We start from the raw sequence: 27,452 nt of genomic DNA, 5'->3' as shown, positions 1-27,452 counted from the left end.
ATGATAGAATCCATTAGAATTAGCAATGGAAGCTCTATATAAAAGGGATATAAGACTACTAAAAGGGTTATAAGGCTTGGACCCTTTAGTTGCTACCCCATATCCTCCTCTCCTTGCTTCTTTCTCAATTGGCTGTCCTATCTCTGGTGCGAGATGGCAGCAAAAAGGACTGCCCCTACTATGTGGTGGTGATGCGTGAAAGCGAGGAAAGAACGCATCGCAAGAGGAGTTATGTTGGTGCTTTATCCGTCGTGTGGATTACTGCTAAAGAGAAAAACATGAGTTTATCCATAGATTAGGATATGTGGATCAATGATATATGAGTTCCCTTAGGTGAGATCATCTTACATCTTACGTAGTTTTTTGTTTTATGAGTTTTTCCCTTTCAATCATCGCATGTGATTCGATATAAAATTATTTTTAGAAAACTTATTTTTGTTTTTATTTTTTATTTTTTGCTGCGTATGTAATGCTCTCCCGAGGTTCCCAACAAGTAAGTTGTCCGAGAGGATCGTGAAGCCAAAAGGGATGACGAAGCTAGAGGGAGGATAATAAAGCTTTCATATAAGTTATTTGAAATTAATATCTTTTGGACGGTGAGGATAATGAAATTATCTTTTTATTTTTTATTTTTTATTTTTAGTATCTTTTTGTACGTGATAGTATACGTGGTATCTTCGATAAGTAAAGTCGATAGCGTGAGGAGAAATAAGATTAAATATTTTACTTTCGTAATATGATTATTATTGTAACTTTTTAAAATATAAGAACTGAGATACTAAAAACAACTAACCACATAACGTAGTGTATAATTAACCCTTTGCGTAATACTCATCTAACGACTATACTTTAGAGTTGATGTAGGGTCATCCTAAGTCAATCGTTGAAATAATCATTTTGTCCATCGGTTTCATATAAATTCAACGTGATTTCATTCGTTTTCTTCTCAGCTTACGTTCATGTTTTCTGCAACTCATTATGCCGACCTCGTTACCTTGAGTTGAACGAGCTTGCTGAATGGCACCATTTCCCTCGCAGACACGTGAGACTCAAGTGCTAGACCTTACGTCACGTGCAACAGGGGTAACCGCTCGCGTCGTGGATCATGGATATATCGAAGCAATTAACCGCTCCGATAGCACTCGTCTTTCGTCGCTTTCTCCCAGCCTTTTCCCGTCTCGAAAGTTCAAACATGCCCCGATTCCTCAAGTTCTCGCTCTCTTCCCTCGATCGATCGGGGAACTCCGACGCCATGATTAGGATCTCGTTCTTGGCGTTAGGGTTTCTTCTTTGGATTTCGCCTCCGGTTCCCTCGCTGGCCGATGAATCTCCGGGAGGTACGGTTTGCTCTCGCCCTTGCTTGCTTCAACTGCTTGATGCGCCCAACCCCATCGGTAAATCCTCCTTAGTTTGGAAACTCGATTGTTTCGTTGTCGATCGAGGTATAGTATTAAGCATCATTCCTAAATGAATAATTGGTAGATTAACACTCCGTAACTTGTAACGAATTGAAGTAAGCAATCTGGCCTTTGAATGCTTGCTTCTTCGATTTGGTTTTCTTATAGTTCCGTCAGTTAGATTCCAAGTTTTAGTTGGATACCATTGCTGGCACGTTGGCATGATATCAGATTGGTGTGGTACAGTTGCGTACGGGTGATATCTGAAGCTATATATTGTTTTTCTTGGACAACTTAAGCTCCATTGGCTCTGAACATGGTATCCTGTGAAGCAGCGAGACTACTTTTAAATGCAACAATGCTGTTTGCATATCAGGAAAATCAAGTGGGATTTTAGAGGTTTATCCATATTGATTCATGTTGTCGTGATATAGCACATATGCCTGTATCGTGATAAGAGACAAATATGTTTATGCATCATCTGAAGGGTTGTAGAACCTTAAATTCTTGATTTGATGGAACAGCTGAAAGCATGAAGATATTTTGATAGACTTGTGTGGAATAGCTAGGCCTGCTTCCACCATGAGTGACTTTTAACCCCAGGGTGAAGAGAAAATAAATAGAAACCTATGAATAATCTGTCACATGCCACTTCTGAATCTATGATCTTGGGAATTACCAAGTGTATTGCTGTTTGCACATATAGACTTCATTTTCATCATCATGTCTAGTGCTCCTTATGCGCCAACATGGTATGACAATGGTCCTGTATCGACTGACACAAATTAAACATGATGAAGAAGGTCAAGGGCCATCATTCTAGTATCATGCCATGTATCTCCGACTTTGCCTACAATGTCTTGAGAAGTTACTTCAGTAGTGGTTTTGGACTTTCACTAGTTTTGGGAGAAGTGTGTTGTTAAATTATATGATCTTTCTCATGTTTCTAACTATGCCTTTATAACAAATGCTGTTGCAGTATATGGTTGTAAGATGCCCTTGCGTAGCATTGCCTTTGGCTGGCTAGATGATAAGAATGCATTCCAAGCAGGAGACACAGCAACTATTAAGATTAAGATATTGGATGATTCGTGCAGAAGCAGAAACTCCAGTTTTAGCATAGCCCCTATGAATTTTTCACTTATAATTAATGGGAAGAAAGGAAACAGTTCATATATATCGGGTGTTCTTCAGTATCTAGATGGTGATCCTGTTTTTTGGAATATATCTTTTACTCCCATACGGGTAGGACAGTTTCCTGTGGTTATAACTGATGAAAATATTGGCATCCTCGATTCATCTCTCCACTTCACTGTTACGACTGGTATAGTTTAAGCTTCTGCATCAGACTATTTCTTTTTGGTTTTGTCTATATCTCTATGAAGTAAGATAGTGACATCTGCCTATATATACAACTTTGCAAGACTTCAATGAAAGGGTAATATTTCTGCAGTGATTTTATTTTCTGTTGGAAGTACTAGAAAGATAATCCTCACAAAATAGAAACTTGGTTGCTTGAGGTCATAATTACAATTTTCTTCTTGATGAAAGAGAACAGTAATAATTTGATGAGTTGGTGATTGAACAGAAACCAATTGTAATTAGTTTTTTGAACAATCACTGAAACACGCATAAATTGCTTTTTCAAATTAACCCCATTATATGTATATGATTTGTGGTAACAGATTATCCAATTGTTCACTTATTAATTAATTGTCACTATATTTTTAAGGTCCTGCATGTAATAATCTGAGAATAATACCGTGAAAGAGCTGATGACATGAATGGTAAGTTTACTGCTCATTTGTCATATTTGATATAATTTAAATGTGTGTATGCTCTGTTGATACATTGTAACTCATGTACCTTGTGGCTTAGTGATTCTATGTAATTTGATCACAAAAGTAGGATATCTTAAGAAGAACCAGAGCATTGAGCACAATTGCAATACACATGCACACATACAAAAAAAAGTTGCCTTAATGAAAAAAAAGCAGCTCTTGTTGCTTATTTTTTATAATGTTTCTTTATTACCTTGTGTTCATTTTCTTGGCTGTATTATCATCATCTCCTACTATCTAAATGATTCATATGTTCCAAGTTGGGTATTGAGAATGCTACATTTATTCATTGAACACAAAGTAACACATCTGATAGAGAAGTTCATTATCTTGATATACAAATATCACCGGATATTTTACAATCCAGTTTTGTCATATTTGAAATCACATCATATAACATTTTGGAAATTAGTTCAAATTAAATGATCAATATTAAGATTCTTGTTCTGTTTTTTCTCTTCTTTTTAAAATTATTGACAATTAGAAAATTTTAGGGATGAAATCAAACTACTCCAGACTAAATGATTAGAGAATGTAAATTATAATGTCTAATAAGCAAAAATAACTGTAATGTATAATATGCATTATATATTTTCTTCGAATTTTTGAGCCAAATCTAGACAACTCATATGCTTCAACTTTAGGTATTGGCTTTAAGCCCAATCAGAATAGCCTATTTATGGGAAAATTAATGAAAAGTACCCTACAAGAAATACAGAGGAAGAAAAGTAGAACTCAAAAGAGAAATCCATTTTTGACCAGGTCTCAAATGCAGACCTGTAAATGGACCAGTACTTGACCAATATTTACCAGCACTGCCAAAAGATCAATATTGGTTACTGATCAGTATTTATTCATTTATTTATTTTTTGGTGATACCAAGCATTCTAGGTTGATGTACCGCCTGACATATTGGTACTGTATTGATTTGACCATTTGCGAAACTGGTTTCAGATTGATGTTTTAGCTTTAGCTAACTTGAGTTGCCATTTTTTTCGTTTACTGTCCATCTGGGCACGTAGCCTCTAATGTAATTTCAAGACTCTGCTATTTCCACATCCTGTAAAATGCATAAATATTTTAAATAAAATTTATGTTTGATATAACTTCTACAACTTAGATGTATATATGATGTGATATATGATACAGAAGATAGTTACAATTTAATGTCTTTAATAATATCCTTCATATATTAGTTACTCTCTTTGCATTGTTATTTATAGTCCACCAAATTTTCTCAGAAGGGTGAAAACAATGAACTAGTATCGACGAAAACCCTAGCCTTTTTCTTGTGGTATTAGTACTTTAACAAGCAATACATGCTCATTATGGGATTGCCAACCAACATTAGAACATTCATACCTGATTTGTTTCTGCAGTAAAAATTATTTGGAATTCTTATTTCCAACAGAAACAAGTAAATCTAAGTTTCTCTGTGGCATTGATGAATTATTAAACATGAAAAGTCATATACAACCAAACCAAAATTACTTGAGGCCTGGCCTAACTTAATACAAGTAAATTTAAATATAAGTTACTTCTAGTTTGTTGTTATAAATTCTCTCTAGAATGTACTGAGCCTTCTCCTCCCTCCTTATTGTTGTTTAGTTTTATCCACTGAATTTAGCTCCTTGATCTGAATATTATCATACATTCTGCTTATTTCATTTTTCTTTCGTTGGGATAATCCAAAATTGAACATTATTGATATTTTTGTTTAGTAAAATATAAAAGAATATAAATTCACTTTTTTTTCTTTTTTCATTATTTGCATGAGATTTTTGATCTTGCATGACTTGTAAATTTTACTCTGCAATTCACTTATTTCTAATTAACCACGTTTTTTAAAGGGCATATATATCCACCTGCTTGCATGGTTTCTTGGATGAATTTTGTCACTGAGTTTGTTGCTGGAACAAAAGCATATTTGTTTCTGCTTCTTAAAGATGCATTTGGGAATACTATCTCTTCAGAGATTGATGGACCTAGTGGAGATTACTTTATGGTGTCTGCCTCTTATGAAAATGGATCTACAGCTGATCTGCTTGATGTCAAGTCTAATGGATGGAATGAACTGGGATATTTTGGCATGGAATTTGTTCCCAAGACTGCTGGAAGTCTTTTATTGCGTGTCCATTGTAATGATCTGACTTTGAGAGGGTCTCCTCTACCATTTATTGTAAAACCAGGTCGGCCATTTCACTTACTCTTGTGTTCCATCTGTATTTTTCTACATTGGAGATGATTTAGGTTATAATGGCTTTGTCATGTGTATTATTCCTGCTTCAGATACATGCATATCTAGACTAAAGGCACTAAATACTTATTGAACCAACTTTACAGCTTTACTCATAGAAATACATTTAGAAGATGCAAATTACAGGTACCATCCCATAAAGAAAGACTTGGGTTGTCTATAGGTAATCTTTTTAGTCTCATATGTATACTGACATATATGTCATAATTGATGTTGTCAGCCTATTTAACTTTTTTAAAGAACCTGTAGTTTGACAACTAGATGGAAATACATCATATATGTTTTTAAATGATTTCTTCCACTCTCTTTTTCAGGTTTTTTCCACTTAAGGTCTCCTTATACATGTTCTACATTATGTGGAATATATTATGCAGTAACTATACACAATATGTAAATTGTGTATAAGGATGTAAACAGATGCTTCGTAATTTCACAAACCATTTTTACATGTATAAGCAATAAAAAAGAAATTAGATATCTTTCCATAATTCTGCTATGCAAGCTGTAAACAGATGTCTTTCCTATGTTCTTATACAAAGGACAAGGATTCAATTTATGGTAACTAGTATTTCTTATATATAGAAAGTATATTGTCTTGAATCCTTTATATTGATGCCATCTGTTGGTTTATTAAATTGTCAGCTGTTTGTTTATGCATAGTTTGATTATATAAATTTATTTCCAATTATGACAGGATTGATGAATATAACCTGTAGTCAAGGAGAATGGAAGTATAGAACAAATTTTTTCCAGGTGTTCTCGAAGCTGGAAATTTTTATATATCAAAAAGATCAGTTTGGAAACTTAGTTCCAGGTTTCTATCCATTTGATGCTCGGGTGGTTGAGAAGGCTACTAATTTGTCCATCCCTATAGCAGACTTATTCTTTGAAGAGGTTGCACAGGGAACCCAGTTGCTTTCTTTTGTTGTTTCTGAACCTGGTGAATTCATGCTTATCATTTTTGATGCGAAGCTACATGAAAGTATCTGGAACATGACATATGATTTCTCTGTATTTATAGGTTTGTCTTCTTAAGAAGTCTTAAAGATTTTTAGATTTTCCATTTTTTCTTCTTTTTTTTTTGCTTATTGGTCACCACAATTATCATACATGAACTAAAAAAATCGATGATTAAGCATATGCTGCAATTTCTGTTAACTTCTTGAGTTATATAGCTTCTGTTCTTTACTGCTGAGATTTGAGAATGCTCGTGCAAACATCTTAGCGTATGTCGTGTGGACATTGTGTTGCTTGAGGTTTCTAGTTAATTCTACCAGCAAATTATTGATTAGATGTTTTAAAATAATGTCATACTTTGAATTGATTTGTATGCTAACATTAAGATTAAATTTGTTTAACTTTCAGGGAACAATTTTCTCTATAATTTACAGATGCTTATTATTGTTGTTGAATATTTTATTGTGCACAAAATTATTATAGAAAGTGGAAACAAGGTACATATTCTTTCTTTTATTAATATATAATATATTGAATATACTCTAATATTCACTTTCTTAAACTCTTAATGAGATCTCTTGCTACCTTATGATAAATTGATAATAGACCCATTATTCTTCAAAATATTCTACTTTGTGATCAGTATGATGTCAATTTCTTACTTTCCAAGTTTCATTGAAATGTCTCTGTCAGAATCTTCTTCATCTGGTTTATTTTACATTTGAAAGTGTTTTTGATTGATTATGCATATTTGTAATTTTTCAGTTTAAGGTGTTTAATAATGTCATGGCCAGTAAATTTTCCTTTCCAAGTTCCTGGCTAAAGGCCGGTCACTTCTTGTGTGCAACGTTTAGTTGTTGATGCTTGCAGAATACAGACTTGTTTTGGGTTGTTTTCTAAGTCGTTATTGTTAGGATCGGAGCGGCACTAAGAGGGGGGGGGTGAATTAGTGCAGCGGATAAAAACTTCGATTTTAATCAAAATCTTTCGTACGTTAAGAACGAAACTTGAGAAATTTAACTTGAAGGCGTATTCTTGAAGTTGCGCAATAGGAGTAATAAGGAACTAAAGCAGTAAGAAGATTTGCAGTAATGTAAATGACAATAATAAAGAGCAAACCAGAGATTACGCCGATTTTTAGAGTGGTTCGGTCAAATGACCTACTCCACTTGCGAGGCCCCTCTTCGATGAGGCTCCCACCTTCCACTAGCAAGTCTCTTGAAATGGAAGGGTAAACACCCCTCTTACAACCTTTTACAAGCAGCTCAACCTCTTACAAATTTTCAATAAGAAAGGAGGAGAACTCTCTAGCAAATTGAAAACAAGACTTCTAAGACTTTCTAAGACTTTTCTCTCAATCAAAATGCTTCTCAAAAGTTGTAACCTCAGTTGAGATTAGAGGGGTATTTATAGGCCTCAAGAGGATTCAAATTTTGGGTTTCAAAATTTGAATTCTTTTAGGGTTCCCGGTGCTGGAGGTTCCACCGCCCAGCCAGGCGGTGCCACCGCCCAGCACTCGGGTACTGGGCGGTGCAACCGCCCAGCCAAGGAGGTGTCACCGCCCAGCACTCGGGTGCTGGGCGGTTCCACCGCCAAACTAGGCGGTGCCACCGCCTACAGTGATTTCAGCCCAACTACAGTGTTTTCAGCCACTAGTTGGGCTTCAATCTTGGCTCTCTAGTTCGCTGGTTTAGCTTAATTTTTAGCCTAAACCAACTCTGACTTTGGGCCCAGTTGGCCCCTCACCAGGATATAGGATTATCTCTTAATCCTAATCCTAATTACAAGTGGACTACATAACCAAAACACATCCTAAGCAAATTTTCAACCGCGAACGTCGAGTCTTGTTCCGGCGAGCTTTCCGACGAACTTCTTCCGACGGACACCCTGCAAGCTCCCAATCTTTGTGATGACTTTTAACGAGTAGCCGAGCCTTCTCGGTGATCTCCGCGAGCCTCCGACGATTTCTTCGGCGAACTTCCGACACGTTCCCGATTTCTTCTCGGATGGTTCCGGCAGCATCTCCGATGATTCTTCGGTCTCTTAAACGTCCATCGAGCTCGACTCCGGTATCCTTGCTTTATGTTTTCTGGTTATCGTAGTTAATCCTGCACACTTAACTCAATAATATGGATTAGATCAATTAACCCACCAATTGATTATATCATCAAAATCCGAGATTCAACAATCTCCCCCTTTTTGATGATGACAATCAATTGATGACGGAGTTAAATATAACTCCCCCTATCTATATGCCATATTATGAGAAGATAAAAAACACTTGAATTCCATCCCATTGGATTCAAGCATAACCCGATAAGTTCTAATCGTAGAACTTTATCGTTATCCTCATTAAACAATAGTAAGTACGAAACTTCGATGAAAATCATAAGTTAAATGATACGGGACGAATTTTGCTACGACAGAAGATAAAGATTTTCAATATAAATTTCATGTTATCAATCTTGTGATATTTTCAAGGATTTGCAAGTCATATAAGACATTCATATCACACAGAAGATAAAGATTTTCAATATAAATTTCATGATATCAATCTTGTGATATTTTCAAGGATTTGCAAGTCATATAAGACATTCATATCACACAAGTTTTTGTAATTCATATTAGTCATGTCATATAAGTCATCACTTCTCCCCCTTTGTCATCAACAAAAAGGAAAATGAGACTTGAAGCACAAATTTTGTCATACAACGATTTTATCATTGAAAATTAAGTATGCAAAAATATTTACGCAGAGTTCATTTTAGAGGAAAATTCAGCATGCATTCATATTATCTAATCTCTTCTTTCTATGAATAATAGAAATTGTAGATGTATAAGAGAGAGATTGGGATAAAAAATTCAAGTAGTAATTTCACAAAGTCAAGATCATAATTCGAATACAAACTCATTCAAATCGTCAAATTCATGAAAATCTCAACATTACTTTTTAATCATCACATAAGGCATTTAAAGAATTTTTGAAACATAGGAGAATGATGAATTTAAGCATACAATGTTTCAATCAAATTCAAGTCATGAATGCCAATACTTTCATATTTGTAAGTATCAATTCATGAATGCCAAGAGATATTATTTGTGATTCCAATTTTGCAAGATCAAGATTATGATTTAGATAAAACTTATTTAAATCAAATCGCTAACTTGAAATTCATAATCAAGTCATCAAAGTCGATTTCGAGATTTCACAACATGTCATATGGAATTTGAAGGAGAATGAGAGATGGAAAGAAGATGAAAAACTTTACGAAAAATCCAATCAAACAAGTTTATTGTTTAGGGACAATTTAACATACCTAATTCCCTTCTAATGAATTCAAATTGGTCTTCATTCAAGGCTTTTGTGAATATATCTGCTAATTGATGCTTTGTGTCAATGAATTCTAGAACAACATTATTGTTAAGGACATGATCGCGTATGAAATGATGCCTAACGTCGATGTGCTTAGTTCTAGAATGCTGAATTGGATTTTTAGTAAGGCATATGGCACTAGTATTATCGCATTTTATGGGAATATTTTCAAGGTGAATTCCATAGTCTTCTAATGTATTTTTCATCCAAATTACTTGTGCACAACATGCACTTGCAGCAATGTATTCGGCTTCCGCCGTAGATAGTGCAACTGAATTTTGTTTCTTGGAAGTCCAAGAAACAAGTGCATGTCCTAAAAATTGGCATGTTCCGGATGTACTTTTTCTATCTATCCTACATCCGCCAAAATCGGCATCTGCATAAGCTATTAGATCAAATTTTTCAGATTTTGGATACCACAATCCTAAATTTGGAGTTCCTTTAAGATACCTAAATATTCTTTTAACACTCTTAAGATGAGATAATTTAGGATTGGATTGAAACCTAGCGCAAAGTCCTACACTAAACATAATATCTGGTCTAGTCGCAGTGAGGTAGAGTAGACTACCTATCATTCCCCTATATGTTTTTTGATCGAAACTTTCACCATTTTCATCCATATCTAACTTAGTCGTAGTACTCATAGGGGTGTTTATTGCTTTTGAATTATCCATGTTAAATCGTTTTAACAATTCTAATGTATATTTCGATTGGTTAAGAAATATACCATCACTAAGTTGTTTGATTTGTAATCCCAAAAAGAAAGTTAATTCACCCATTAAACTCATTTCAAATTCTAGACTCATACATTTGGCAAATGATTCACATAGTGATTCATCCGAAGAGCCAAACACAATATCGTCAACATAAATTTGCACAATAAGAAAATTATTTTCAAAATGTTTAATAAACAATGTAGTATCAACCTTGCCTTTGGTAAAATTATTTAAAATAAGAAAGGAACTAAGCCTTTCATACCAAGCTCTAGGAGCTTGTTTTAAGCCATAGAGAGCTTTAGTCAATTTGAATACATGATTAGGAAGAAGAGAATTTTCAAATCCGGGAGGTTGTTCGACAAATACTTCTTCGGAAATAAAACCATTCAAGAAAGCACTTTTAACATCCATTTGAAATAGTTTAAAATTATTACTACTAGCATAGGCAAGGAGCATCCTTATGGCTTCTAATCGAGCCACGGGAGCGAAGGTTTCATCGTAATCGATACCTTCTTCTTGGTTGAAACCTTTGGCCACTAATCTAGCCTTGTTTCTAACCACGATACCATTTTCGTCTTGCTTGTTTCTAAAGACCCACTTAGTACCTATGACTAAGTGGTCACTTGGTCTAGGAACAAGCTTCCATACCTCATTCCTCTCAAATTGGTTCAATTCTTCTTGCATTGCAATGATCCAAAAATCATCTTTTAAGGCTTCATCAATGCATTTAGGTTCAATTTGAGAAAGGAAAGCGGCGTTAGCACAGAAATTTTTGAAAGAAGAACGAGTTTGAACCCCTTTTGATGTATCTCCTATAATTTGCTCTTTTGGATGAGCATCTACATACTTCCATTCTTTTGGTAAAGAAATTTCGGAAGAAGATGCATTCAAAAGGCTATTTTGAGGAGAGGGTTCATTTAAATTCAAATTATCAAAACCAAGATCATCATCAAAATCATTTTTCTTTAAATCGGAAATTTCATTAAAAACTACATGAATAGACTCTTCAATTACTAAAGTTCTTTTATTAAAAACCCGAAAAGCTTTAGAAACGGAAGAGTAACCAAGAAAGATGCCTTCATCGGATTTAGCATCAAATTTTCCTAAAGCATCCCTTTCATTTAAAATAAAGCATTTACAACCAAAAACTTTAAAATAGGAGATGTTTGGTTTTTTGTTATTCCATAATTCATAGGGAGTTTTGGATAAGGATGGTCTTATTAGGACTCTATTCATGATGTAGCAAGCCGTATTTACGGCTTCGGCCCAAAAGTACTTAGGTAAACTATGTTCATTCAACATAGTTCTTGCCATTTCTTGTAGGTTTCTATTTTTCCTTTCAACTACTCCATTTTGTTGAGGATTTCTTGGAGTTGAGAAGTTGTGATTGTACCCATTACTTTCGCAAAAATTTTGAAAGTCACGGTTTTGGAATTCACCACCGTGATCACTCCGAATTGATGAAATCATGAAGCCTTTTTCATTTTGAGTGAGTTTACAAAATTTAGAGAAACACTTGAAGCAATCACTTTTGTGAGCTAAGAAATAGGTCCAAGTGTATCTAGAGTAGTCATCCACAATCACAAAGGCATATTTGCTTCCACCTAGACTTGTTGTATCAATTGGTCCAAATAAGTCCAAATGGATCAATTGTAATGGTCTAGTAGTGCTAATTTGATTTTTTGGTTTGAAGCTTGTTTTTATTTGTTTGCCTAGTTGACATGCATCGCATACTTTGTCCTTAATAAACTTCATATTTGGAATTCCTCGTACTAATTCTTGAGATGAGATCTTAGATATTGTTTTCATGCTTGCATGGCCTAATCTCCTATGCCAAAGCCAAGCATCATCATTTACGACGGAGAAGCACATTTCATTACTTAGTTCATCAAGATTGATGGTATAGACATTATTTTGTTTTAAAGCAATCATAGTCATATTATGATTTGGTTTTTCAATAATGCACATATTTGATTCAAATCTAACAATGTAACCTTTATCGCATAGTTGACTAATACTCAAGAGATTATGTTTCAATCCATCAACTAGTAAGACATCATCAATGGAAAAATTAAATTTGTTACCAATAGTTCCCTTGCCAATGATTTTGCCCTTGTTGTTGTCTCCGAAGGTAACGTACCCTTCTTCTTTGCTAGTGAGCATAGAGAAATGAGATGGATCTCCAGTCATATGTCTTGAGCATCCACTATCGAGATACCATCTCTTGCTCCTAGCTTGTGGGTTTGTCTACAAAAGAGGATGATTTTTAGGTACCCATTTGATTTTGGGTGCCTCAAAAATTGACCCACTAACTTTGTTATTTATGATTGAATTCTTTATAGTTCCTTTAGGAACCCATATTAATTTTTGTGAACTAATTTTCCTAAATGGGCATTTGTAGGCAATATGTCCAGATTTGCAACAAAAGTTGCATTTCACATAAGAGGAAACATGTAATGTAGGTCCTTTTACGAAAGTGGTGGGATTTTGATATAATCCTTTTACAAATCCAATTCCATTTCTATTTGCGATGTGACCCTTGTTTGCAAGGATCATATCTAATCCTTTGCTACCAACCTTAAACTTGTTTAAGGTTTCCTTAAGAAGCATATTTTCATTTTTTATTGCTTCTAAGTGCTCACACTTAGAGCATGGAGGAGTTTGAAGACTATCAAACTTATCTTGTAGCAAAGCATGCTCTTTCTTTAAGATACTTAACTTCTTGCTAACAGTTCTACATTCATCAAATAATTCATGAAAAGCAATAGACAGTTCTTCAAAAGATAAATCTTCATTAAATAAATCACATACCTCTTCTCCTAACGCCATTAGCGCGTAATGAGCAACTTGCTCGGTGTTGGACTCCTCTTCTTCGGATGCACTTGAATCATCCCACGTTGCCTTGAACGCCTTCTTCTTTGATGTCCTCTTTTTGGCTTGAGGACAATCGTTCTTGTAGTGTCCCGGTTTTTTGCATTCATAGCAAATCACTTGGTCTTTCTTTTGTTCAAATTTATTTTTTGTATTATTTTTAAATCTGTTCTTTCTTAAATATTTTTTAAACTTTTGAGTCAAAAGTGCAATGTCATTGTCACTGTCCTCATCACTTGATGTTCCTTTCAAGTGGTCTTCTTGTGATTTGAGTGCCATATCCTTCCTGTTCTTTGGAAGGGGGTTCTCGAGCTCGTCATGAGCTTGACATGTCATTTCGTAGGTCATTAGAGACCCAATGAGTTCTTCAAGAGGGAATGCTTTAAGGTCTTTGGCCTCTTGAATGGCCGTAACTTTTGGATCCCAACTTTTAGGGAGGGATCTTAAGATTTTAGTTACTAGTTCAAAGTTAGTAAAATCTTTACCAAGAGCTTTGAGTCCATTGATGACATCCGTAAACCGGGTGTACATGTCTCCGATGGACTCACTTGGTTTCATTCGGAAAAGTTCGTAAGAGTGCACAAGGATGTTGATTTTGGACTCTTTCACTCGGCTAGTGCCTTCATGAGTGACCTCAAGAGTTCTCCAAATATCAAAAGCCGAATCACACATTGAAACACGATTAAATTCGTTTTTGTCTAGTGCACAAAACAAGGCATTCATAGCCTTTGCATTTAAAGCAAAAACCTTCTTCTCCGATTCATTCCATTCGCTCATCGGAAGAGAAGATTTTTGAAATCCATTCTCGACAATAGACCAAAGCTCAAAGTCCATAGAAATGAGGAAGATTCTCATGCGAGTCTTCCAATATGTGTAATCCGACCCATTAAACAAAGGTGGTCGTGCAATAGAATGGCCCTCTTGCATGCCGGAGTAAGCCATCTCTCTTGGGTATTAAACCAAATATGAGAGATAACCTTGCTCTGATACCACTTGTTAGGATCGGAGCGGCACTAAGAGGGGGGGGGTGAATTAGTGCAGCGGATAAAAACTTCGATTTTAATCAAAATCTTTCGTACGTTAAGAACGAAACTTGAGAAATTTAACTTGAAGGCGTATTCTTGAAGTTGCGCAATAGGAGTAATAAGGAACTAAAGCAGTAAGAAGATTTGCAGTAATGTAAATGACAATAATAAAGAGCAAACCAGAGATTACGCCGATTTTTAGAGTGGTTCGGTCAAATGACCTACTCCACTTGCGAGGCCCCTCTTCGATGAGGCTCCCACCTTCCACTAGCAAGTCTCTTGAAATGGAAGGGTAAACACCCCTCTTACAACCTTTTACAAGCAGCTCAACCTCTTACAAATTTTCAATAAGAAAGGAGGAGAACTCTCTAGCAAATTGAAAACAAGACTTCTAAGACTTTCTAAGACTTTTCTCTCAATCAAAATGCTTCTCAAAAGTTGTAACCTCAGTTGAGATTAGAGGGGTATTTATAGGCCTCAAGAGGATTCAAATTTTGGGTTTCAAAATTTGAATTCTTTTAGGGTTCCCGGTGCTGGAGGTTCCACCGCCCAGCCAGGCGGTGCCACCGCCCAGCACTCGGGTACTGGGCGGTGCAACCGCCCAGCCAAGGAGGTGTCACCGCCCAGCACTCGGGTGCTGGGCGGTTCCACCGCCAAACTAGGCGGTGCCACCGCCTACAGTGATTTCAGCCCAACTACAGTGTTTTCAGCCACTAGTTGGGCTTCAATCTTGGCTCTCTAGTTCGCTGGTTTAGCTTAATTTTTAGCCTAAACCAACTCTGACTTTGGGCCCAGTTGGCCCCTCACCAGGATATAGGATTATCTCTTAATCCTAATCCTAATTACAAGTGGACTACATAACCAAAACACATCCTAAGCAAATTTTCAACCGCGAACGTCGAGTCTTGTTCCGGCGAGCTTTCCGACGAACTTCTTCCGACGGACACCCTGCAAGCTCCCAATCTTTGTGATGACTTTTAACGAGTAGCCGAGCCTTCTCGGTGATCTCCGCGAGCCTCCGACGATTTCTTCGGCGAACTTCCGACACGTTCCCGATTTCTTCTCGGATGGTTCCGGCAGCATCTCCGATGATTCTTCGGTCTCTTAAACGTCCATCGAGCTCGACTCCGGTATCCTTGCTTTATGTTTTCTGGTTATCGTAGTTAATCCTGCACACTTAACTCAATAATATGGATTAGATCAATTAACCCACCAATTGATTATATCATCAAAATCCGAGATTCAACAGTTATTTTCATAAACATATTATTGGTATAAAAATTGATGTTTTTGTGTTTCCTTAGGTTATTGTCATGAATCAAACAGTTTTGCAAATGGGTCTGGTTTAGCAAGCTCTGTTGCTGGTAAGATATCAAGCTTTACAGTTTATTTGGAAGACCTGTATCATAATCCATCTCCAGTTGAGGCAGAAACGATACGTGTGGAAATCTTAAGTGAAAATGGTACTTCTAATGTTCTACCGATTATATTCCCTTTGCAGACTCTTATTGGTAAGAATTTGAGATACTTTTTCTCGTAGTGCCTTTCCATTGTTATTTTTAATTATGTATTTTAGTCAGAATGAATATGTAACAGAGCATAGCAATGTTGGTCATCAGTCTGATGGATCTACTAGATGGGCTCCTGCATTGCCAGCAAATGACAATCACACCGTAAGAGTTCCATATTTGAGTAGCTTAGTTGATATATTCATTAAGGACTAAACTCATTTGCCTTTCTTAGATTATTGGGAATTCAACAGCACGAGTTAGTGATTTTAATGTTACCTATACTCCAGAGAAATCTGGTGACTACAAAATATGGATATCCTGTGGAAATATTCCTGTAAATGATGGCAATCTTTATATGATGAAGGCATCTCCAGGTAATTTAACATTCATTATTATGTGCATAGTTTGCTGTCCATAAACGCATATAAATCTATAGGCCCTTCTTTTTCTTAGCGCTTTAATTGACAAATTTTCATGAATCATGCAATATAATTGTATTCTACCATAGCCAAAATAACTATTGTCATACAAACTCTTGCTAGATGATTTTTTTATCAAAAAAAAAGATGCTGTACTAATATTTTGGAAGTCTACAAATAGAGCCGTGAAGGTCATTCAAAATTTTTAAAAGAGAAGAACATCTATTCTCCTTCCAAAACCATCAACTCTACCTAATCTGCCCTACTTTGTAGCCCAATTTACTGCTTGATTACATTTCCTAGAGTTATAAGGGAAAGCAAACATTACAAAATTCTTGCTGAAAGCCCGTATATCAGCCAAAATGTTCCTAATGGATCGTGAAATAGAAACCTTATCCAAAATCATATTTTTCAACACTAGGAGTCTGTCTCAAGCACCACATTACTAAATTCTTCCTTCCAAGCAGCGAGTAATCCTTCCCTGGCAGCAAGTGCTTCACATTAAAGAGCTGATTTTTTCTTGACCACTTTAAGGCCTCCCATCCTGTAGGACCCAGTGGCATCTAGAGGGATGTATCCTAACCCTCCATCCTGTTGCAAAACAGATCCATCAGTATTAATTTTTATCCACTCAGGTGGATTTGTCCAGCTAACATTTGCAGGAGTTCCCTTCACTTTCCCTTCAGATTCATGGAATCTAGAATAGTCACTCGTATTGAATAAAGTATGCTCACAAATACTTTATAAATTAGGCCTACCTACAGAAAATAAATTATTATTTATGGCCTTCCATAAAATCCAAAACATATTTGTAATTGAGTTTCTCATTGGATAACTTCACTTCTTTGTCTGGTTTAAACAGTAGGAGTATAATTACTAAATAATATTTTTTTCATTGTAATCCTAATGATTTGGTTGATAAAATTGTGAATATTTAGGCTTAATACTGGTTGCTCCGAATTTATTTTATTTAAAGAACATTAGCAACAAGTCTTAACATTATCTGGTTTTAATGGTCTTCAATATTTAAATCTAATTCATATTGAACTAAGACTTTTATTAAATATTGTTTATCTAACCAACATGAAGTAATTATTTGCTCGTATTATTCAGGTTTGGTTGATACGTCATTATCAAGTGTTTTGCGTTTTGCATCTGATGTTAAAAGACATGCTAAAAATGAAGTTTTAGTGCAAATTGTGGACTCCTATTGGAATCCTGTTTCATCAAAGCAGACAAAATTGAATTTACAAGTGTATTCTGTGAATAGTTCAAGTTTCATTAAATGGGATTTTCTGAACAATGAAGATGGATCATACACTGGTTACTACATGGCAAGAGATCTTGGTTCTTATAATATATGTATCTTGTTTGAGGAGAAGCATTTGTCTCCTTGTCCCTTTGAGGTTCACGTGTATGGAAGTAAGTTTTGGATAAGTTACTGTATGTGTTGAATTTATGGTGACAAATTTTGTTTGAATGAAAATGATTACTTTTTGTCTGTCATAGTTTCATCGTTTTCTTGTGACACATTATTAGACCAATAATCTTTTTGTTCATATATTAAGCAGGCTGTAATAACTCAAAATTTGTTGTTCTACTTAATGACTCCGTATATTTTCTGATCTCTTTTGTCATTTTTCTACCATCAACTATAAATAATTAGCATCTTGCATTGAGATATATATATCAGATACTGCATCTGCAGAACAATTGACACTAATTTTCATAATATCGTCAACATAGTGGATAATGATTATGAAACAGATCATGAATTAAATAGTCCATCGGTAGTTGACATTTATATTTTTGTTATGAAAATGCAGACCTTTATTTACCTTAGTAGGTGACATAATGAAAACTCAGGTTGGATGTTGGGAGCATGCCAGATCATGGTATGCAGTGAGGATGAGAAAAGGGCCTACCTGGAAATATGTTTGAATTCGATAGTATAAAATTTACTTTTGAAAAAGAACTAGTATGTATCGATTGTTTTCTGGTTAGGGCTTAGGAACTACCAGATGTAATTGGTTGTCAGTGTCAACAATATATTTAATTATTAATGTTGTAACTTACATAAAAAAGCTTGTTATGTTTGAGTTCATGTTCTTATATTATGTAGCTCTCTCATACTACTAAACCTGTGATATCTTCATTCTTGGTTAGGGGAATAATACCTCAGAACTTTACAATGACGTGTAATTAAAGTTGCTATATTCGAAGACATCTGTATATGTGACATCTGATTACTGCTAGAAGAATGTAAAAAAGCTATATTTTGACAATGATTGAGCAGTTAGGTTTATCTATGTTCTGGATTTTTGGAACTTGTTCTTGACTTCCAACTTTTACATGTAAGTATGGATTGTTCTCTGATGTGATCTGTTGTTATCCATGCTTGTTTGGAAATGTTTGATAAGAATTTGAGAGAAATTATGCATCTATGTTGATCTGCTGTTACCTGTGCTTTTCTTGTGACTGTATCTTCTTTTTTCTTTTTTCTTTTTGCAGGAGAGTATTTTTCTGAGGTCACCAGTGATAGCATCTATGTCTGGGAGGATGAATCACTTGCTTTTGATGTCCTTATGAATGATTATATTGCAGGTGGAAAATTTAATATAATTGAATTCTCAATAGTAAGATTTTAAATCTCTAGCTGCTCATTTCATGCTTATCAGTCAATTTGAATTACTTTTCTAATATTTACGTTTGCCATGTCATAGACATTTTCTATTTATAACTAAAAAAACATGTATTCTGGTGTTAGGACCATGGTATGCAGTACCGAATGGTACTGCCCAGTACGGGCGGTACGTACCGATCCAATGACATACCGGTACGCGGACCGTCCGGTACCGTTATAGTGCTGCAGTATTACATTGTAGTAGTGCTACAGTGCTATAGTAATGAAGAAAATATATAAAATTATTCGGTACACCAGGGTGTACCGCTTGGTACATTGGTACCATACCATAACAAGCCAACCTCGAAACACTGGTACGGTATGGTACTGCATACCTTGGTACACTGGTACTGCATACTTAGCATCTAAACAGATGGCAACTTGCGACACTTATTGTTTTCCATGTTAATATGATGATCCAGTTCCTACTGTCAAAAGTTAAACCCAGTGCCCTAAGTTCGGAAGAAAAGACTTAGTAGATATCGACAGACTATACCACTGCACAACTTGCCCTTCTCCTCTTGGGTTCACTTTTCATTTTTTTTCTTTTTCCTCTTTTGCCTTCCATCCTCTGACCTGCATCTAAATCCATACTCACCCACCCATTCACGCACCTCCTTTTGCACTGAGCAAGTGTTACTGCTTTTGCACTATTTACTATTTAGGTATTGTAAGGATTGGAAAGTAGATGTTTTTTAAATTTTTTTGAAGTTCGAAACAGAACCACTGAAGAGCTGCAATCTTTTGATTCAGATAAAAGAATCAAAATCATTGTTTGCACACCAATGTATCACCATAAAAAAGACTTTCAGAATAATAGCAATTAAGATGATTGTGTTCAAGCAGTTTATTGTCCAACACACAATGGTTAAAATCAAGGTTCGCAATACCGTACCGTACCGGAATTTCGATCTGGGCTCGGTATCGGTACGGTACGGTATACCGCTCGGTACACCTAGGTGTACCGAGCGGTATATTCAGGCGTGCCGAGCACTGTAGCAGTGCTACAGTATTGCTGCAGTACTTCTACAGTACCGGACCGGTAACGGGCGGTCCGCGTACCGGAAGCCTGTCGGACCGGTACGGACCGGTACTGCAAACCATGGTTAAGACAATCGGATGAACTTATTCAACCACTTGGTACTAACATTGACGTTTGATTTTGTTTATCATACCTGACGCAATTAAGTTCTGCTTATTATCTGTTGTGTTTGAATCAGGAAGTTCTTTAAAATAATGATATTCATTCCTGATCACACCTGAACCAAGTGTAATTTACTATGGTTCTATGCATCCAACCTGACTTTTTCTGTTGCATGGGTCACGTATTGTTGAGAATGTCTGAGCTCATGATTCATGTGTTGTATTGACTATAAGTCAGAGCTGCTTGTGTAGCAGTGGAGGTTGATGACCTGAACTGCTGGAATCCAATCAAACTGATCCCATGCCAGATTTTGGTACCAAATATATTTTAAAAATCTCAAAACTACATGTCCAAAAAAGGTTCTCTATGCACCCTTTTTTTCATTTTAATGAGCATATGTGAGCTTCTCTCTTATTCCTATCTGTCCATTGGGCTAGTTAACTTCAATAGCATTACACGTTATGATTATAGTTCTATTGATGCGTGGTTGACATTGAAATGAATATGTCCTGCTGATTAATAATTGCTATTGTTTTTTAAAGCCACTTCATGGATCACTGTTGCAATATGGGCAATTGTTTCGGTACACTCCTTACCAGGGGTTCTTTGGGAAAGACTCTTTTTCTTATACAATATCTGATGTTAACAAGAATGTTGCTACTGCTGTGGTCCTTATCTCTGTCTTATGCAAGCCACCTCAGTTTGTTTCTTTACCTGTTGGATTGCATGTAATTGAAGACATTATAAGCCCCAAATTCGGGTTAGTTTTCTACTTTCCTGCAAACTTTTTGTACCTAATTCCTGTTTTACTGCAGTAAATTTTGATATGTGACAGTGGCTTTCCTGGATTTGAAATTATGTACTCGGATGTGAAGCAAAATATTTCTCTTGCAATAAGAGCACAATCTGGTAATGTCTTTCTTTCTCCGATGCAAATGCAGCTTCAGCAAACAAAGGGAAGTTTGTTTTCAGCAACCAGGGATGATAGAGCAAGGAAGGACTTAGTAATATCTGGCCATGTTGAAACAATTAACTCTGCTCTACAATTTGTCAAATATCTTGGGTAATATGCAGAATTTTGTAATTTATTTTATATTATTAGCATTATAATGCACATACTGCAGAATTGAGATCTCTTTCCGTTTTGTTAATTTCTATTTAGAAAAGAATAGTTAGATGCTTATAGTCCATATACAGACCTTGCTATCCGACTTTGTAATTTAATGATGTGCTGCTGAATGCTAGACCTGTAATACGACAGGACAGTAAATTTGATTTTTCATATGGTGGAGGTTCTTCAATGCTATTAATTTGAAGTAATTATTGCGGCATAATTTAACTTAATAGTAATTATACCTGGATCATGTCGTTGTTAAATATTACCCTGCTTGGGTCTTTTCAACATGAAGTTGACGGCATATACAGACAGAAAATGAAATATAGCCTCATATTCCTAGCATGGTTTGCATTACTGGGTTGATCGGTATACTGACCAGCTGTTGGTATGGTACGTACCGAGCTATACCGAGTTATACAGAACATATCGACACACGGTACACTGGGGTGTACCGATGTACTACCCTTACCGATCTTCTATTGGACTGGTATGTACTGCTTGTATTAAGCGATACGCTTCGTTATGTCAAACCTTGATTCCTAGAAGTGATATTTCCAGTATCGTGTACCTAATATGGAAGCTTCCTTAACATAAGTAAGATTTATCCCTTTTATGGTTGTTTAACAACTACGTAACTAAAATCAAGAGGCTGTGGAAAAGGGAAATTTGGCAGTGGCTCCCTCACAGTTTACTGGGCACTTCTATCACTTAGCAGTTAATTGGCAAAGCAACAAATTACACTGAGTTACATCAACTGATCATGATAATATGTAAGCATTTTTTCCTCGATGTTCATTAATATTCTTCATGTAACATGTAATTTGACTTTAGAACCTTGCTTTTCTTTTTTCTTTTGTTCTTTTTTAATGGAAGCATTTGACTTGGTTAAATATGGAAGCTTCTTTATTTCAGTAGGTTAAATTAAGTGCTCAGGATTTTAATATTTTATCTTGTAATGGTTCTGTTTGCTTCCATGTAGTAATGAGAACTTCTATGGAAATGATATTATCACTTTGCATGCCATGAATGAAAATGGAGTACAGGAAGCTCGTGTTCCAGTTTTTGTTGAGCCAATAAATGATCCTCCTATTATCAGTGCTCCTAAATTTATCAGTTTGGCAAGGAAGGAAGGAAACAATGGACTGCAGATTTTTGACAAGCAAAGAGATGCGTTTGAGTTCTTAATCATGGACTCGGACATTTTCAATTTTGTTGGTAATTTTTTTTACTGAAGAAATTCTGGAGTAATTATGCACCGTAGAAAGAATTATTTCATTAAAATTACAAAATTGACAAATTTAACAAAAGATAACTAAAGTAATTAATCAAATTAGGAATGTACTTTGAAGTGCAGAAACCTAACACCTATACTTGTTCCTTATCTTAGGAATTGGGATGACAGTGGTGATTCTATAATATGAAGTGAACAGCCATGGTTAAATGTCTCATATTTGTGGACTGATGATGTTTGAGGCCTTGAATACATCTGGATCATATACTGAATGTACACAATACTAGTTTCTAGAAAATTAAGTAGAATAATGCAGCTTGGACTTTGTAAACATCACCAGCTGTCTGATATGAATTTGTAGATGCCAAATCAAAAGTTTACCACATTGACATCTTAGATCCAATGAAATTGCAAATAAATTAATTGTAGGTTCAGAAATTCAGTTTTGCTACTGAAATATGGTTTGTAATGACAAGGATATTTTTTGGCTGTATTACTGCAGAAAGAATGATATAATTGTTACTTGATAAGTCCAGACCCATTGAATAACTAGAATTGGATTTTGCAGTCAAATCTTTATTCTTCATGGTAATAAAAATTTTAGATTTGTACTTTATTAGACTAGGTATATGAATAAATTTTTATTTTGATCTCACATTTCAGGTAACAAGTCTCATTTTCGGGTCATGTTGTCCATGGAAGTAAATGATGGGACCATATCAACTACTCTGCCAGTCAGTCTTGTTAACACAGCTGAACTGAAAATCAAGGGTAGCAACCAGTGGCAGCCTCTTCAAACTTTTGTGACAATATCCAACCATTTTGTGCTTAAAGGAAAAGGAATTAGGTTCCATGGTTCAATTGGTGATTGCAACAACGCAATACAGCGGTTGTTCTATCAAGTAAGTTCAGAACACTATGCAAATTTTACAGCTTAATATCATGTTATAGTAGGCATATTGTGTGGCTCTAATTCCTTTTTGTATTATACATGTCTTGAATCTTTTTAAAACTTAGGTCAAAGAAAATATATATCTTAATTATTTTTCTTATCAATGGATGAAGTGATGCGTCAATTAGTTCCACATTAGAAGTTGATGGTGGATTGTGTTGGTTTATGGAGGCTAGATAGGATATACTAATGGTAACTTAAGATTAAGCAATTTGGATCATGGGGTTGATGATTTGTGTCCAGTTACTGGGCGAATGAGCCTATTGAACATCTCTTTTCAAAGTGCTTCACATAAGTCCAATTTAGAAGTGGTTTTTTACTTCAGCATGACTAGCATTTGATTGATGCCATAAAAAAGCACTCAAACTGGTGCTGCAAGCAAATTTCAGAAAATAAACATTTGGTTGATGTCATATAAAGCATACGAGAGAGTTATGTGAAGTGCAAATTGTAGAAATTTAATTATACTAAAAAAGGCATAGTCTGCTCCAACAAATCCAAGAATTTAAAAGGTTGTAGTAGAGCCAAGTACATGATAATTGTTGGACAGGTAGGAAAAAACATCATAAACAATTCAATTGGCAGTTTCTGAAGATGGTGATATTGAGATGGATATCATAGTAAATGCTTGAATTAACTGAACAGTTTCGTATAGTTTCTATGGATGAAAAGACAAATGTGAACTCTTCTATATGCATTAAATGTGTCTTTATAAGATCTGTGAATGTTCCGATTAGATGAGCCAAGTTAGGAGGTGGTGCCAAGTGGCATAACGGAAGCACTGAGACAAATATTAGATTCAGTAACGAAAAAAGTTGTGGTTATTAATTAACTAGTGCTATTTCCCTCAACAAAGCTCAATGATTAGTATTTATAATAGGGTATGCCGTATCGAACCGTACCGTCCGGTATGAGCGGTACGTATCGGTCCGATAGGTTGTCGGTACGCGAACCGTCTGTTACCGGTCCGAGTGCACTGTAGCAGTGCTACAGTACTTGGCACACCTGGATGTACCGCTCGGTATACCGTACCGTACCGGTACCGAGCTCAGATCGAAATATCGGTACGGTACGGTATTGCAAATCTTGATTTATAATTTTATATAATCATAAACAATTTCTTAAACTTAAAGAATATTTTCATAGAACTACTATTACAATTAGGGTGATTATTTTATGGATCAAAATAGTCAGTTAGGCAACAAGGCATGACTATGGATTATGTTCAGATAGGTTTTAGTGTTACTAGAGAAGATAAAACTAGATATAATTATATTTTGAAAACTAAGAAAAGTTATAACTGACTATTAAATGAAGGAACATCAATAACACAGTTATCGACATGATTTAAGAGGACAGATTTATGCATCTAAAAGGTGAAACAAGTCAGCGCAATTACTGGGGCATTTGGGCTCTTCTAATTCAGTTATCTTAGGCATTTGGGCCAGTTAAAAATCTTGGCAGCTGCTCTACACAACACAAGGTTGTTCTTCATCTTTTGCTGCATCTAATACCTAAATTTGAGGATTGTGTTAAAAACTTAAAATCATGTTTATCTGCATTTTTCTTTCTGGATGTAATTCATAATCTGGTAACTAAATCCTTACGTTTTAGACATAATGGGAAACATAAAGATCTGATTCATCCCAGAGAATAATTCATGACTCTTCTATTTACTTGTGAAAGTTGAAGATCACAAGAAAATTATAAGACTTTTTTTTTTCAGACTACAGAGAGTGATGCTGCATTGACTGTGACTGTAAATGATTTGGGAAATCATGGATGCTATCCTGATTGTCTGGAGATGATGTCATTGCCGCTTTACAATGAGGTCACTGTTAATCTCTTTAAAAGAAGGCTTGTTAGCCAAATGGAAGCTCTTGGTACGGATTTTGTTCTACATCCTTTGGCAATGTTCATTTGTGATGTCAAATAAAAAGGCATATAAATATACATTTACATATACATATATATACACACATACACACACACACACACACACATATATACTATAATCTGATTCTCCAGAGGGCATCACTTCGCTAGCTTTTCTTTTTGTGCTGAATTAGAACCCTATTGGGAGGATTTAGGCCTCAATACTATTACCTCATTCAATCATAAAGGCTATGATGTAAGATCAGCACCAATGAACATGATCAATGTCATCCATAACATTTGAAACCAAAATTCACATGATTGGGATATATTTTAGCTAACAAAAAATGAAAGATCTAAAATATATTCATGCATGGAACACTGATGACTTTATACTAACGATCCATAGAATTGATCACGATCTAAATACTCTAAAGGGGATTGCATATAAAAATTCAACAAGTTTCTGTCAGCTATAGTGTTGACCAAATTAAAATTTGTTGCCACTAATTTTTTGTACACTTTATGCTATGGTAAAATATTTTAGATGCAGAATTGTTTATTTCTAGTTTCTGTAAGTGTTGTAGATTGTGTTCAATAGAGCTGATTTACAATTTGGACTCTCCATGATTGATTCTAAGCAATATGAGTACGGTCTCAATCCTCCTGATGGGATTATAACTCCACTCTCTTTTTCTTATTTTGTTATATCTCTGTCATCGGCTACTACATATATATAGAAGACAGCAGCAGAAAGAACCTAACATCTGCATAGAGTCAAGGTGAGAAATTAGAGGGTTGTAATTAAAGCATAATGGTAATTTTAGTCAAGTTGGAGCTTGGATTTCATTCTAAAATAGTTCCATTTTGCTGAACTCAATAAACAACATTTTTTATTTAGTTTTGTTACTCATTTAGCAAACCTATTAATAGGATGCACCTTTAAATCACTATTTAACATCTCTCTCCCCGAAATGTGTGTTGGTACGTTCCTTCACCAAATTCTTGGTGTCAGAATGTGTATCGAGTAGATTAGGTATTTATTTATTCAAGCAGCTCATATAGTTGGCATAGCCAAGTTCTTGATTGCCTTCTTTTTTCTTTGTGTTTACTACCTTTGCTTCATACACGGATTGTACTATTCTTGATCAAAGCAACGACTAGCAACTTGTGATAAATTTAATATTGTCTGTAACCGATATTACTTTCGACATATCCAGTGCTTGGGTCAGCAATAATAGTGGAAATCATCATGATGCTTCTCCTCGGCGGGGTGCTTCTATTCTTTATTTGTAAATGTGTGAATGCTCTTCATAGAGAAGGAAGTGATGCAACAATTTAAGACAAAGAAGTCCCAATCAACCAAACTGTAAGTGTTCTTCAATCTACTGTCCTCATATGCACATCCATTAATGCATTCGATGCATCTTTTGAAGATTTTCATTCTTGTATAACAGCTGAAGCAAGTAACTTGACTATGCTATACTTTCCTGTGACTTGTTTGGTGTCATGCAGAGCAACAAGCATCACTCCAAAATTTGACATACAGAAATGACCGTCTTTTCTCTAAGAATGAACGATTCATGCAGCAGAACAGCATGCAGCTTAAATCGTCGTCCATGTTGCCGAGCATCTGCCATGCATTACGGAGCATGAATCACGACCTCTTTGTATCTGTATGTTGATATTATCCTATGAAAAATTGAACTCCTTTCTGCTACCATGTGATCAGCATAGTCATTTAATCCAATTATATACAATGCGTAAATGCCCTCATGATTTGGTTATCTTCTTTAAGCTGTATGCTTTGAAGTAGCGGACCGGTGGTGGTCAGTTTGACTGTGTTAATGTATAACATGCCGTTGTAACACTTCATATATTCTTAATTAGACATATCGAAAGAAACAAAAAAAAAGGCTGTAGTTGGACTAATCTTTTATACTATATAAATAGAAGGAAAACTAGGCACAATTTACCTCCCAAGCTTTCCACCCAGATTCTCAATTATCCACGTTAAAAGAAACAAATATATTAATTAAAACCATAAGAAAAGTTAGTTAGTCTAAAACAATGATTCTGTTGT

General features: G+C 35.4%; 1 protein-coding gene across 1 annotated transcript; it reads left to right on the top strand.

Moving 5' to 3' along the window:
• The first annotated feature begins 1,160 nt into the window (after positions 1-1,160).
• LOC103998121 (protein GAMETE EXPRESSED 2) lies at positions 1,161-27,145 on the top strand. The gene is made up of 16 exons (XM_018831419.2): positions 1,161-1,337; positions 2,377-2,721; positions 5,089-5,427; positions 6,190-6,516; positions 15,742-15,948; positions 16,034-16,110; positions 16,181-16,322; positions 17,481-17,789; positions 18,879-19,003; positions 20,737-20,954; positions 21,030-21,257; positions 22,291-22,526; positions 23,206-23,444; positions 25,221-25,377; positions 26,590-26,738; positions 26,885-27,145. The coding sequence occupies exons 1-15, from the start codon at positions 1,193-1,195 to the stop codon at positions 26,709-26,711; spliced, it is 3,216 nt and encodes a 1,071-aa protein (XP_018686964.2). The 5' UTR covers positions 1,161-1,192; the 3' UTR covers positions 26,712-26,738; positions 26,885-27,145.
• Positions 27,146-27,452: the final 307 nt, after the last annotated feature.

Source organism: Musa acuminata, chromosome BXJ2-9 (genome assembly GCF_036884655.1).
Source record: "Musa acuminata AAA Group cultivar baxijiao chromosome BXJ2-9, Cavendish_Baxijiao_AAA, whole genome shotgun sequence".
Classification (NCBI taxonomy): domain Eukaryota; kingdom Viridiplantae; phylum Streptophyta; class Magnoliopsida; order Zingiberales; family Musaceae; genus Musa; species Musa acuminata.
Note: the sequence above shows the minus strand (reverse complement) of the source record. Positions and strands in the feature narration are given on the sequence as shown.

Excerpts from the sequence above, each read along its gene's own strand:
- LOC103998121 (XM_018831419.2), top strand. The coding sequence starts at position 1,193 with ATGCCCCGATTCCTCAAGTTCTCGCTCTCTTCCCTCGATCGATCGGGG. Across the intron at positions 16,323-17,480 it reads TATGATGAAGGCATCTCCAG|GTTTGGTTGATACGTCATTA; the intron begins GTAATTTAACAT and ends CGTATTATTCAG. Across the intron at positions 21,258-22,290 it reads CAATTTGTCAAATATCTTGG|TAATGAGAACTTCTATGGAA; the intron begins GTAATATGCAGA and ends GCTTCCATGTAG.